This window comes from Cinclus cinclus, chromosome 8 (genome assembly GCF_963662255.1).
Source record: "Cinclus cinclus chromosome 8, bCinCin1.1, whole genome shotgun sequence".
Classification (NCBI taxonomy): Eukaryota; Metazoa; Chordata; class Aves; order Passeriformes; family Cinclidae; genus Cinclus; species Cinclus cinclus.
In genome coordinates, this window is record NC_085053.1 from 4027732 (window position 1) to 4041655 (window position 13924).

At 49.2% G+C, this 13924-nt stretch overlaps 1 protein-coding gene across 1 annotated transcript in view; it reads right to left on the reverse strand.

The window, feature by feature from the left end:
* Window positions 1-262: 262 nt before the first annotated feature.
* The window catches only part of PAPPA2 (pappalysin 2), an 87037-nt gene continuing 73375 nt past the window's right edge, over window positions 263-13924 (reverse strand). The window contains exons 21-22 of the mRNA XM_062497882.1: window positions 2302-2400; window positions 263-392 (exon numbers count right to left, since the gene is read on the reverse strand). Coding sequence (XP_062353866.1) covers window positions 318-392; window positions 2302-2400 — 174 coding nt within the window. The 3' untranslated portion in view covers window positions 263-317. The remainder of the gene's footprint in view (window positions 393-2301; window positions 2401-13924) is intronic.

A 13924-nucleotide genomic window follows, 5' to 3' on the forward strand; every position in this document is an offset into this window, starting at 1 on the left:
GACCAGGACAAACATCCATGGCAGCCCCTGGGCTCACAGCGCGGATGGACCCTAGCCCAACGTGTGGCTGAGGTGGCACCAGACCCCTGGCTGAGCGCCTCGCGCGGGTTCTGGAGGGAGCAGCGACGGGGAGGGCACCACATGCCTGCCCTCCTGGGCTCCTCGGTGGCCTGGACCCAACCCCTCCGTGCGCAGCTGCCATCCCCCTGCCCGGCTCTCCCTCGCACTCCTGCCCCCTTGTCCCCGCCGTTCCCAAGGCCCCGCTGCTGACCCTTGGCTCCTCCGGCGCTGCCCGAGAGAGGCCCCTCATGGCGCCGCTACTGGTTCTCCTCAGCTGCCGGGTCCCGGCACGTGCACTCATCCTGGTCACAGTCGGCAGCAAACGGGATCACCTAGGGGAACAAAGGGACATCACAGCTATGGCCCCGCAAGGCCTCTCCGCCCCGGCATGGACAAAGGTACGTGCCCCGTTGTTGGTACCTCCAGGCTCTGCGCTCACTGAGGAATGGGCTCTGATACAACCCGTCCCCAGCTGAGTTTTGTTCTTAGCCTTTTCCTTTTTGTTAATGTGTTTCGAATTTTGCAGCCAAAGGTCAGGTTGAATCTTGTGTCCCACATGTCAAACCCTGGGAGGAACTGTCGCCTGCCTGATGGGTGTAAGACATTCAGACGAGGCCTGGAAGTGGTGAGGCACCTCCAGATAAAGTTTTACCTTGGCTTCCCTTCATCCATGTCTGAACCTGTGGACCTGTCAGCTACTCCTGACTCTTCCAGCAAAGCATGAAAATAACATGGCCTCATCTTCTGCAGCTCTTAGAGGAACTCAACCGAGCTCCCAGCTGCAAAGCTGACCTCCACACTGCCTGATATAAAAGCCACGGTAGGTGCATTGTCCTTGTGCATTTTGGATTAAAGAAAGCCAGGCAGGATGGAAGCTCTGTGAGCAGGAACAGCCTTCCATGAGGCAGGCAGTGGGTTCATCTAGGGCTACTCACAAGCTGTAGAGCTTTGAGACACCCCGTGCAGGTTGGGAGGCTCATTGCATATTACTTTCTGTACAACAGCTGCATGTGACCAAGCAAGACTGTGCCCCCTTAGCTGGTGGTAGCAGAGAAGGGAGGGAGGGTATACACTGAGCATCTGACTCGTGGTAGACAGTTGCCTGGTAATGAGTCATGGGAGCGGAGAAAACAGTTTCTTTCAGAGGTTTTATACACACCAGGCTCAGAGCCAGGAGTTTTTCTTACTGTGAAAACACATTTGATTTTTCACAGACTGGATCAGCAAAGGAAGGGCTGAAGCTCTTTGGGGATTTTTTGATGTTTAAACCCTTCATTTCTCCATCTGCCTTAACAGGGATGTTCTGGAGGTTTGTTGAGCAGAAGATCTGGGAGCTCTGAGGGAATCAAGCTGTGTCTGGGTCTCCTGAGAGCCATGGGACTGAACCCCCCCCAATCCCCCCCCGCACCCCACTTTCCACTCTGAACCCATCCTTTATTTTGGCCATGCCTTGCTCCGAGATGTCATGATACTGTTGTGGGCACTTCACTCATCACTTGGGTGTAAAGCCTCTTCTTTCCTATCTCAAGTGGATCTTCCCAGGATTTTATTTTTCCTTTTCTCTGTGTATGTATGTGTGATGAAAGGAGAAATGATTCAAGCTCCACAACAAAGATGAGAAGATCCAAATTCACATATTTTCGCAGTGAGAAATTATTTCATGCCCTGTGATTTGTTTTGCTGTTGGATATGATTAGGAAAAATGGGCTGTGAGTGCTGGATAGCAAGTTAGGTGGGAGGGAAGGTGGTGATGGGAGACAAAGAAGGGTCTGTGCAACCCCAAAGCCAAGTTGCTCCCTCTATACTATTCTTCTACCCTTTCCTCCTCAGAAAGGAAGGAAAACATCACTTGTAGAAGATGCCAGTGGACCATACAAAAAAACCCCTGAGACAGCTCAATTGCACAAGGTGACTTCTGACTCATCATGTCTAGCACTATGTCCTATGGAAGTCATTTCTTTGGGACACATTTCCCAAAACAAGAGGAAATCCCATGAACCTCAGTGGGAGCTGGGCTGAGGTTTCAATCCCACTGGCCTGAGTCCAAATCCCGCTCTTAATCAGTGGGATGATGTCCATCAGCTTCAGCTGGCTTTGGTTTAAAGTCGTGCATTTGTTCTCCGTTCATGGGAGAATTACATTGCAGGCTCAGCTCCACAGGCAGCAAAGCCAGAGAACATAGATAACAGTCACTCCTGAATCCATAGATCCTGGCCAAGGCCACAGGAGGTGCTCTCTTACCTTCCTGGAGGACAGTGTGGAGGAGCAGCAGTCCCCGCCATCATACTGGCAGTATGCCCGGTTGTTGATGGTGTCACACCAGCCGTCTGCTTGGAAGGGCTAAAGCAGAGGAACAAGGCTTCCTGAAAGGTCACTCAAGAGCATAAGGCTGCCCACAAAAGTAGAGGCCCCAGGTCCTCAGCAAGGCCCCTGTGCCCACTTCCACCGTATGCAACCCCCTCTTCAAAGCCAAAGGGCACCAGATATCCCAGCTGGTGTACATGGAGCAGTGGGTGTTCCAAGGGCAGCAGCTAGAGGATCGTGGAATTGTGTGACAAATTTTAAATGGCATGAGCAGCCATTCAGAAAACCAGTTTATTGTTGTTTAGCTATATGACTCATCTGATCAGAGAAGAAGCAACTGGGGCTGGGAAGCAGCCAGTGAAGGCTGAAGAACTATCCCATGCAACAGCTGCGACCAGCGATGTGCATGGGAAGCACTCGCAAGGAGGCAGCAGGAGCAGTCAGCAGCCAAGGTTTATTTATCACAGATCCACACCAGCATTGTCAAGCAGCCACTGAACTAGCTGCAGCATGGAGAAGCCATTAATTGACAAAGTGATTAGTTATGAAATGCTTCTTTCACTTTGAGCTCTGTGATTGTACTTATTGGCCCAGCAACCATGGCTGACCTCCAGGAGGACGTTTTCCATCAGAATTGTGGGATCATGGAATGGTTTTGATTGGAAGGGGCCTTAAAGACCATCTCATTCCAAGACCCCTGCCATGGGCAGAGATGTCTTCCACTAGACCAGGTGTCCAAGTCCTGTCCAATCTGGTCTTGAACATTTACAGGGATGGATGACCTGTGCCTGTGTCCCACCGCCCTCAGAGTCAAAAACTTCCTCCTAATATCTAGTCTAAACGCACCCTCTCTCAGTTTAAAACCACTATCCCTTATCCTATCACTCCATGCCCTTGTCAAAAGTCCCTCCCTGACCCTTGCGTAGCCCCTTTTAGTGCTGGAAGGTGATTTAAGGTCTCCAGAGTCTTCTCCAGACTGAACAGGACTCTTGGTGGAAACCGGGCTATCCTCTTGTTCATGGAAGCAGCTAACCTATTTCATTGGATCTGGTTGGCCCCCAAACAACAACTGAACTTCCAAAAATTCCCAGACTCAGCCTTTGATGATGGACACTCACGTGTAGCACCCTTAAACTAAATGAGAGCCTGCTTAAAAATGTCACTGCACCCACTGTGCCAAAGCCAACATGTGGGCCTAGTGATAATACCAGTATTTCACACCAAAAAAAAAGTATGCCAAAACCAGAGAACCCATGTGGATTTTTGTCCTTATGACTCAACAAGGAATAGAAATGGGCTCTACACAGGCTAATAACAGTTTAGGAAGTAGCAGCAGGGATTATGGCAAACCACCAAGTCTGGTCTCTGCTATCAGTAGCACAGGCCACAGGCCAAATTCAGGCAGCCACAGAGAGATTGCATTAGCCTGGAAGATTTTGGAAGAACAGAAGAAAGAGCACACCTTTTTACAGCTGGGAAATTGAGGCACAGCCAAGTTCAGTAGCTCACTCAAAAACAAGAAGGGATATGACTCCAATCATTGCTGTCACAAACAGCATCCAGAGGAGACCAGGGTGCAGTTTTATCAAGGCAACAGTGCTAACACTCCTCTTCCACTAAAAAGCATCAAGAAGGTCTTAAATGACTGTGATCAAAGAAGGTATCTTAGTCTCAAAGCAGCTTAGAGCACTGGGAGGGCCAGGGCAGGGATGTTGGGGCTGGCAGGTGCCAGGTTGGAGTTGGGATTGGCCAGGGCCACTGGCAGGGGAAGGCTCTTCTGGGTGTGATTTGCTTTTGCAGCCTTCCACACAGTGGAGTTTTTCCTTGAGCTTTGCTCCATATATCATGACTCACTGGCAAAACAACACCCGTCGCTTTGGTAGTTTCCATACAATTATGGGGAGGTTTGCCCATCCTGGCTGCACAGGTCTGAAATGATTTCCAGATCTTTCGTGCAAGGTGGGGGGAGGACAGAGGCAGGGACAGGATGGGGAAGGAGAGGCTCCCAGTCTCTCACTACACCTATCATGGCTAACTGCCCCCTCCTCTCACCCAGCTGGAGCCCACACCCCACCCTAAACAAATACAGGCTCCTATGGCAACACTTGTTGGGGAAACTTCACAACTCATGCTCCAAATTACACTGGAAAAACATATGAAGGGAAAATAAAAAATGACTAATTGGACTTGAGGCTCAGGAGAGCCAGGCACAGTGTTTGGGGATTTCTGTCCCTGTTCCTTGCCTAGTGTTTGGAGAACACAGTGACTCCTGTGCCTTTGCCTCACTGAGAACCTCCACATGGTTTTGTCTTCGCAAGAAGAAAGAACAAAGTAAGGTTCTGCTTACCTTTGAGAGCACAGGAGCCCTTGTACTTGCATCAGTCTCATTTTGGCCTTGCAGGAATTTTGGCCTTGCATGGCAAGGGAGGACACGGACAATGCAATCTACTAAGGGTGGGTGATGTGAGAGAGCAGAACCCACACAGACTCTGTCCAGCCTGTGCTTGAGATGCGTAGCTCTACAGAAAGCAATGCCACTGGTGGGAGAAGGCAGTTTGCTCACATCTGCAACTTGCAAAAACTCCTGATGATGTTTTAAGATGCTGGCAAGAAAAAGGAAAACACCAATGCCCAGCTGTGCCACATGAAGGCGATGGGTGTGATCCAGGGAAATGGTCAGCTGGGTCTCAGCTGCCAGAATACGCATCCTCCAGTGGGGAGGGGGGAGTAGTGGGCCTGTTGAAATGTCTCTCGTAACAGGGAAAAAATGAATAAGGTAATTGCAGCAGCCGCTGTACACTGTGTGGAGTGGTGGGGAGCTGCTGGGCCAGGCGGCGTGCCACCGAGGCAGCCAGGGAGACGAGCTGTGTCAGCAGATATCCCGCTCGGCCATCCATCTTCCTTGTTTGTTCAGACAGGAGCTTCAGTGGGGCGTGTACCAGCACGTGGAGGTGCAGCATCTGGCAGTGCCGGGCCAGAGCCCTGTGCTGCCGGCACAAAAATAGTAACGGCAAATCAAGCGCTTGGCAATTTAAATAGGCTAAAAAAATACAGGCTCTCGAGGTTGGGAGAGGCACAGATGAAAAGAGAAAAATTTTAAGGGGAAAAAAAATGAAAGGGGGAAAAATATTGCAGGCAAAGGAAGGACTCAAGAAAGGACTGGTCAGATCCCAATGCATCCCAGCCAGAAGCATATCCGAGTGCTCAGTGGTAAGAGTTTCTCTCAAGGATGCTGGGAGATGTCACGCAGGGAACAGTGCCTGTGCACAGTATTTTTCCACAACCCTTGAAGATTCCCCAGGCTGGCTCCATTCCTGGGGCTGCTGTCCTGCCCAGCAGGGAGTCCCCAGTGCCATCAGTGATCTGGGTGGGGTCCAGGCATTTTTCTTCAAATCCACCTTACACTTAGGTTGATTCAGTGTGAAAGAGCACAAAAGGGTGCAACATGGTGAGGGAAAGGTGGATCACAAAGACTCAATCACAGATCACAATATGTTGGACATATTTCAGTGCTGCACTGCTGGTGTTCGACAAACATTTTCCAGGAATGCAGGTTTTGCTCTGGTTGAGCATACCTCAAGGCCCCTTGAAAACAAAAGCAAGAACCTTGCTTTTGGCCATGCCCCCTTCCAGATGCTTTGGAGGAAGGTGGAAAAAAGAAAGAAAAACAGCATTCACCCGGACAACTGTGTAACCAAGGAGCTGAAAGACCCCCCTGATCTGCCACTAAGATGGAAGGTGCTTGTCATTTCTATCTGCACCCAGCCATTGAAAGGCCAGATTCCAGTCTCAGGGAGTCAAGCCCAGCCTTAAGAAGCAAAATGCTTTTTCCCAGACTGGTCCTGGGCTTTATGACTCTGCTGATCCATACAAGGAAGGTGCATAGCTTGCTTTCATGGATCTTTTAAGTCAGCATGAATTTTGCTGTCCTTTCCATTTATCCATTTGGGAATTGGTATTCTGGGCATCAAGCTCAGACTGTTTGCATACTAATATAACCACGTGGCTGAGAAGATGCAAGTGTTTTTGCTCTCTTCAGCTGTCACTTTGAAAGCAGCTCCAGAGAAACAGGGGAACCACCATTTGGGCAGGGACCAGCCCTGAAAAAGCTGCTGCTGCCCTCAGACTCACACCTTGTGCATCAGTTTCAATACTGGAAATTGTGCCCCTGGGACGCATGAGTCACCAGTGGTGGGACGATGAGTTGGAAACGCCATCCCTTTGGTGGCAGGGGGATGTCAGCCCAAACCAGACTTCACAGGACATGAATATGAGTTGCCCCAGGGCTGGAGAGTGCTAGAGCTGCAGGGGTCTTAGGCATGCAAGAGAAGCCGTGTCCCAGGTGAAGGTGCTGTCTGTGGCAGGGAGGAACAGGCAGGATGTGTGGGAAGAGGGAAGTATGGACAGGTTGCAGTAGCCCTTGGAGAGGCAGAGGGCAGCTTCTCCCTGCCATATGTCTTCCCTTCTTCCTCACTTCAGTCACTAGCAAGATCTTTCTAAAATCTCTGGGAGGTCCCTGGGAGGACTTGAAGAGTACCCAAAGCCTGTTAAACATCTGTACTGGGGTTTCACTTAAAGCCCCAATACATCCACTTCCCCGGATTAGGTCCCTGAAAATTCCCCCTCCCATTCCTTCCCAATCCCTCCAACATCCTTCCAAACCACTGTTCCCCTGCAGAAAACTGTCAATCCTTAAGGCCAGAGATGTGACAGGAGCTGGCTAAAGTGATGCTAAGCACCGTGTCCCCAGGACTCATCCCTTTCCTTACACACATTCACGCTGGTGAGGCAGAGAGCCCGGTCATTCTTGGCTCTCCCTGCTTGCCTAGGGAAGTTGACTGGGAATGCAGACTGTGGGAGGAAATGACAATGTTCATTGTTTGGATTAAATATTTTTCTTGGCCCTCTATCTGTTGCAGTGTCTTTTATTTTATTTTTTCTTCCCCCCCTTGACACCCCCAGCACATTCACTTTCCTTCTGTCTTTTTGGAGGCTCTCTGGCACAAGGAGGAAATTGGCTCTGAAAAACAGAGGGATGGAGAGGGAACAGGTCTGGCTTATGTTCAGACAGTTTTTCGGGATGTTTTAATGCCCTGAGCCACCCTGAGCAGTGAGCAAGGTCTACCTGGCCCACTGTAAAGAGGGAAGCATGGTGAGCACCACCCAGAGGAAGAGACCTCTAGAAACAGGAACCTGGGACCAAGTGGCCTGAAGAAGAGAAACAAAATCCTACAGACTTAGTGCTTCGTTGTCCCATTTTTATGTCTTCCAGTTTCTGCCCCCTAAGCCATCCCTCTGTTCCTTTTGAAGCATGGCAGCTGTCCCTTGGAGGTACATACCTGGTGCATGGCTTGTTGGAGACATCATGGACCTGCCCCATCACCTTAGACACAGACAGAAAGCAAAATAGAGAAATTCCAACTGCTTGTTGAGCCTGCTGGTGTCCCTGAGCCACTCATCAGCTAAGCATGCAGATTGTTTATATCACATCTCAGGTCTCCAGAAACCTGTGCTCCAGCTCCAATGTCTTCTCCCCAAGCCTCACTACAGAAACAGAGGCTTGCTGCTTGAGAACATTCTCCATATACCTGAATGAACACTTCAAGGAAGAGGTGGTGGACTAGAGGGTTGTGACACCCTGCTGTCTCATTTCAGCTCATGGACATTCACTGGTACTACCATAGCACCTCTCAGCAGTCCTGGTGTGGAGCTCTAGATGTTCTTCAGGACAATGGGGCCCCTTGGACACAGGTTTTCTGCCAACAGCTGAGCCCATTTGAACCAATCTGCACTGAGGATGTGCAGGATTGGGGTCTGTAAGGGGGATGGAGTGCATAGAGGCTCCACAGGCTGCTGTCAATGGCCATCCTAGGAGAGAAGGTCCTTGCCTTTATGGTGCCTGAAAGTTCTTCTGTGTCCCAGGCCAGGATTTGGCTCAGACATACTTCTGCTGCAGAAATGAACATAGGGAACTTTGGACCCCTGAATGAGGATGAGTTTCTTCATCCCTCTGCACTGTGCTGCTCAGAGGCCTCATGTTTCAGCAGAGAGCCATCTGGCAAGGTCTTTGCACAGTCCAAGGGACAAGAGGGAAGAAAGGGATGAACGCTGCTGTAGATCACCACACAGGAGCAGATCTTTCCTTCTATCAAAACATCTATCTATATTATCTACTCATGGTGAGTTCCTCAGCCTTGTCCTTTTTTACACCCTGATCTCAGTGCTAACAGGAGAAGATAAATAGAAGCAGGAAAGAACAGAGAGAGAGGAGCAGAGGAAGTTTCTGTGTGTCAGTAGTGCTCCTGGCAAGCATGGTGGCCCACCATTCACAGGGATACCACTGGGACACACAAGAGAAGGCAGGACTTCCCGTGCCATGAGCACCAGCCTGCCATCCTGCCCTCAGCAGCTCGCCTGCTGCATGGATTAGATCTCCTGCCAAGCCATTTGTGCAAAATATGTTACAGGATAGAACGGGTTATGGAAAACAAGCCTTGAAAACCACAAGGGCCTCCTGACCCACTTGTATCTGGTTTCTGCCAAGTTCTTGTTACAGATCTTAAACAGAAAGAAAAACAATGTACAAGGGATGAAGGAGCTGAAGGAGAATGAATATTCGTGTTGGAAGAGCAGTTGGCTGGGCTACGCTTGGGGATGTTTATTATCAGAAACAACTCACTGATTTTTATTTCACTGGGTGCTTTCAGTGGTTTTCCACTCTGTCTATACCACTGGCTGCATGACTGTGACTTCTGGGAGGGGGAAAAGCAGGATGTGGACAGGGATGAGGGGAAAACACCTGAACTGGAGAGGGCAGAGGAGCAGCCATAGGTTAGCACATCCCAAGTGCAGGGCTGCTGGCACTGTGGCTTGGAGAAGTTGAGGCTGTTCCCACTTCTTTGGGGCTCCATCACTACTGGTGGTGTGTCTGGGTGCTGAAGCCCTACCCATGCCAAGAGACCCTGCATTTTTTGGCATGTTCCTGCAGGTAGGGGAGGGGCATCTGTCCCTTGTCCTTGCACCGTGCTGCTGTGTGAACATTTTATTTCCCTCTGCTTTGTCTCTTAATAAAATTATGCCACTACAATCACACTCTATGAGTGTGCAGGGGACACAGATCTTTTCACTGTTTAAGAAAAGCATTTTTGGAAGAGAAATAGATTTCTTTGGAATCATCCCCTGGAAGGCTATATCCCATGCTGAGCAGCCCACACCACCCATGCCAAAAGCAGCAAAAAAATATACCCAGCAGGTATGTAAAGAGCTCCCCACCTTGCCTTCCATCTCCCCAGCATGAAGGGCTTTGCCTTCACCAGTCAAAGGTCAGGTCTGATGCAGAAGGGACCACTACCTGCAGTCTTTGCTCCTCATACTCCCCCCACAATCTGTACAAGCTGCATTAAGCAGGGTGGAAGGTACAGCACTGCCTGGTCCAAGAGAGGAAAAAGATGTGTGAATCATGAGAGGGTGACTAAATTCTGGCCACGCTGCTCCAGCTGCTCTAGACAGTCTTCTTGGTGCAGGTGGGATGCCTGTAGTCTTCATGGCCTGAAGCCTCAGAAGTACAGAAAACAATCTTTCCTGGAGCAGAGCATTCCATCAGCATCACATTTTTACCAGTTTCCTGTGATGAGTTTTGGCATGGTACAAAATCAGAGACCCATAAGTCCGGGATAAGTGAGAACCAAGGGTCCCCAGCCCCACTGGTACGGAGGAGCAGAGTCAGCTGGACCTCAGCTGCAGGGCTGTCCCAGGAACAAGTCTCACCCTGTCTCCCATCACATGAAAGAACAGCAGATTTTAGTGATACTTCCCACCATCCTTATTACATATGCCTTCCAAAGGGTTAATTCTGAGAAATGCTGGACACAAGACACAGATGTGTGCCAAATGAGGGTTTTGTGCATGCTGGTGGGAAGAGCTAAGGATCCTTAAGGGTCTTTCACTACCTGTTGGATCAAGAGACTCAGGAACAACTTGCAACACAAACACACTTCAGTCCCTACTTAAATATTTCCATTGTAATACCTCAGAAAAACCACAAAACAGAGAACAGATTAATGTTTTACGATTGTGATAACGTGACCAGCAGCATGAGAGGGCAGCAAGACCTTGTCCTCGTGCAGGGAAAACCTGAGAAATTCCCAGCAGTTCATGCTCACAACAATGTTCTGTTCTCTGCCCATCTTCATCCAGGGCATGAAGCAGACCTCAAGTCACAGTCCCTTCCAATTAGCCCTTTGCTACCTGCACATAATGACATGAAGCTGGAGGTGACAATGAGGCCAGCATATTGCACAATGTGCTGGCTTCCCAGAAAAAGCTGCCCACGTTCACTGGTCACTGAAAGGGCAGCCTAGCTTTCTCTGAGTGTGTTAGAACAGGACAGTGGTAGTTACCCTGTCCTGTGAATAACATTGGGTAAACACTGATGATGCTAAAATAAGTGAAATTTTGCACCTAAATCACATCTACAATTTGAAGCACAGGAGCCCCTGTGGTGGGAGACAGAAGGGTGCAGATGTAGGGCACTGCACAGACTAGGAGGTGCTCTATAGCAGCCACACTCATGCACTGACTACTTTGGACCATGGCAGGAAAAGTCCAAGGGAACCAGCTGGATCTCTGTACATGCCGTCTCTTCCTCTGAAGTCAACAGTCTCACTTGTTTTTGAGTACATAAGAGGTGATCACCTTGGGATGGGAATGTGACCCATATGCTGCAAACACCTCCCTCACAGCGGTCAAACACATCACCAGGACCAAAACTACCTCCTCACAACCCATGGTGGGGAAGAGGGGTTTTTCTCCTCCTCCATTCCCCTCTCCTGACAGCCCCAAGCCCCCTCCCTTGGTGCTGCCATCTGTTTTTCTACTGATGGCAGGGGACAAGATGTTCCGCTCAAAAGGCAAAAGTGTGCTCAGCGCTAACTTGTATTCCTGACGGGCTCCTGGAAAGGTTTGCACCCCTCCCTCCCTCCCTCCCTCGATGAAGTACGTGCCTCACTGCTCCAGCACTGGGGAACTTGGCAAGGCACAGCAAGAGAGCGGGAGGCAGATGGATGACCAGATTAACAGAAAGAGAAGGGAGGTAGGGAGAGGAGTGAGAGGGATGAGCAGGCAGACTGATCCAGCGCCAGCATAGGATAAAGATGAGCGAGAGTCCCTGTAATGCCATTGCATGGTGACCTGGACTTTCCAATATGAGGCAGAGCTCCAGATGGAGCAGGGAAGGTTGAGCCTTGGCTACTGCTCCCATGCCCCGGCCTGAAGTGACTCCACCAGAGAGAGAGACAGTACAAGCTGCCAGGTGGCCTGGATTTCTGTTATGTAGGGTTGCTTCCCGCACTGAGGCATCCAGAAGAGAAAATTTCCTGATCCAACACACACTTGGCAGTCAATGGAGAGACAATGGAATCTCCAAGGGGTGACTCAGACCTGAGGTGACATGGACAGTCCACTGGAACAGCATTTCACTGCCCAATGATGGCAGAGTCTGGGCTCTTAAAGGAGGTGTCTCCATTGAGGGGCTCCTATAAAATGAGAGGGAACATGGGACTAGTATGACCCATGGCCATGGCAAGTGAAACTGAACCATGGGTGTGAGGGGGCCCACCATGCAGTGAGGATAGAACATTCTTTTTTCTACCCTGCTCCTGCTGTGTAATGCCTCCATATCCACACGGGATTGGGGGAAGTGAAACAGCCTCTGAGAAGTGCAGAGTTTTTCATTACAAGGAGGAGGGCAGAGAGGAATAGGAATGAGGATGGAAGTCAGCAGAGATGAGGTAGAAACATGATTCAGTACATTCTGTGGTCAAATGGGGAGACTGGTGACATCTCCTTTCTTGCCAGTGCCAAGCAGCAGCTCCCAGAGCAATATTTTGAATGAAGAACTTTCAGTAAGAGTTATTCTTTATGGCAAGACAATGGCTACTATGAAACTCATGTTGGGGAAAAAAGTTTTCTAGGAAAATTTGGATTATTGTTCCAACCTTAACAGCTTGCAGCACTGTAGGAGGAAACACACAGAAAAGAATAAACCAAGACATGTACATGAGAAGTGAGGAGAAGGAAAACGGGGATGAGGGGGAGACTGGGAGCTGTATCCAAAAGGAGAGCATAAGGGTGAAAGAAACTATCTAAGGATGAATCTTCATTAGTGTTACAGTGAGTGACTGTGACCTTAAAAATAGGCCTGCCCTGATGAAAGTGCTAACAAGAAAGAAGGCACTGTTCCACAGAGGAGGATTAGATATTTAACAAATAATTAGATGACCTGAAGGACTAGAGAGAGAGAAACAAGATGACATTCTCTTGTATAAAATTAAAGGGCAAGCTCTTGTACTGATGACAAAACATCTGCTGTTAGCTTGGTGCTCATCAGATGGAAACAAAGGAAGAAGAAAAAGATCTGGGTGTACTTGCTGACCTCAGGATATCTGAACTGCCAGACTGATGCAACTGCAGAAACAACAGATATAGATAGCCCTGTGTCCCATCAAAAGAGACATTTCCAGCACAAGGAAGCTTTATGCAGGGCTTTGGTGAGACCTTTGATGGAAGAGTATGCACTGACCGTTTGGTCATTCCTGATAAAACAATAACTGAAAGCAGAAAAAGCATTAAAAAGTCTACAAGGGTGATGAAGAACATGGAATCTCTCCATCTTCTGGTGGGACACTGCAAGATTTTGGCTTGGTTAATCTCCTGTGAGCCAAGAGTCCTGCCTGGAACTGCTTTCTAAGAGTAAAGGAGGGTGACAAACAAATAGGAACAGAAAGAGCTCATGTTGACTGTGAACATGTTTGGGTGGTTGATGACAGCACAATGACTTACACTGGGACTTCAGGTACTCAGTTTCTCTCTCTCTCTCTCTCACACACACACACACAAACAAATAAAGTGGCATTTTTCATCATTCCCTATGGGATCTCTCAGTGAACACACAGACCCAAGATGAAGCACAGGAACCACAGAAAAGGAAACACTGGGGTCAGTCTGGTGTACCTGAGCCTAAGAGAGAAGCCTCACAATTGTGTCAGCTTTATGTTACCTGGGCTGCACAGGAGAGGAAGAAGAAACATCTCAAACTCCATCAGCTTCTTTTTTGAAAGAACTTACTCCCAGAGAGCACAAGAAATTCTCCCTGGCTAGCAGAACCACCACAGAGACAATCACTCAACCATCTGGTCTGCTCTTCCACTTAAGCCATCCCATTTCAAATACATTACACCAGATTTGTGCTAAAATATGTGGTTTAGAAGACACAGAGCTCCCAAAATGTCAGAGGATCACTAACTTCTGGTACTCAATCACCAAACACCTCTACAGCACACAGCACCTCATTCCCCTACTCCTTCTGCCTGTGTCTCACAGTGGACACAGACACCGTGTGTGTGTGTGTGTCACGCACAACACAGACACCAAATTTGGGAAATAACTGCTGCACCTTCTGTAGACCATAAGGTTTCCTTCCTGGGGACGTGCCCCCTGCAACATTGCCCTTTCCCCCACACTTCAGTAGACAAAGAGCTGAGCTCAGCAGAACCAGCGAGGA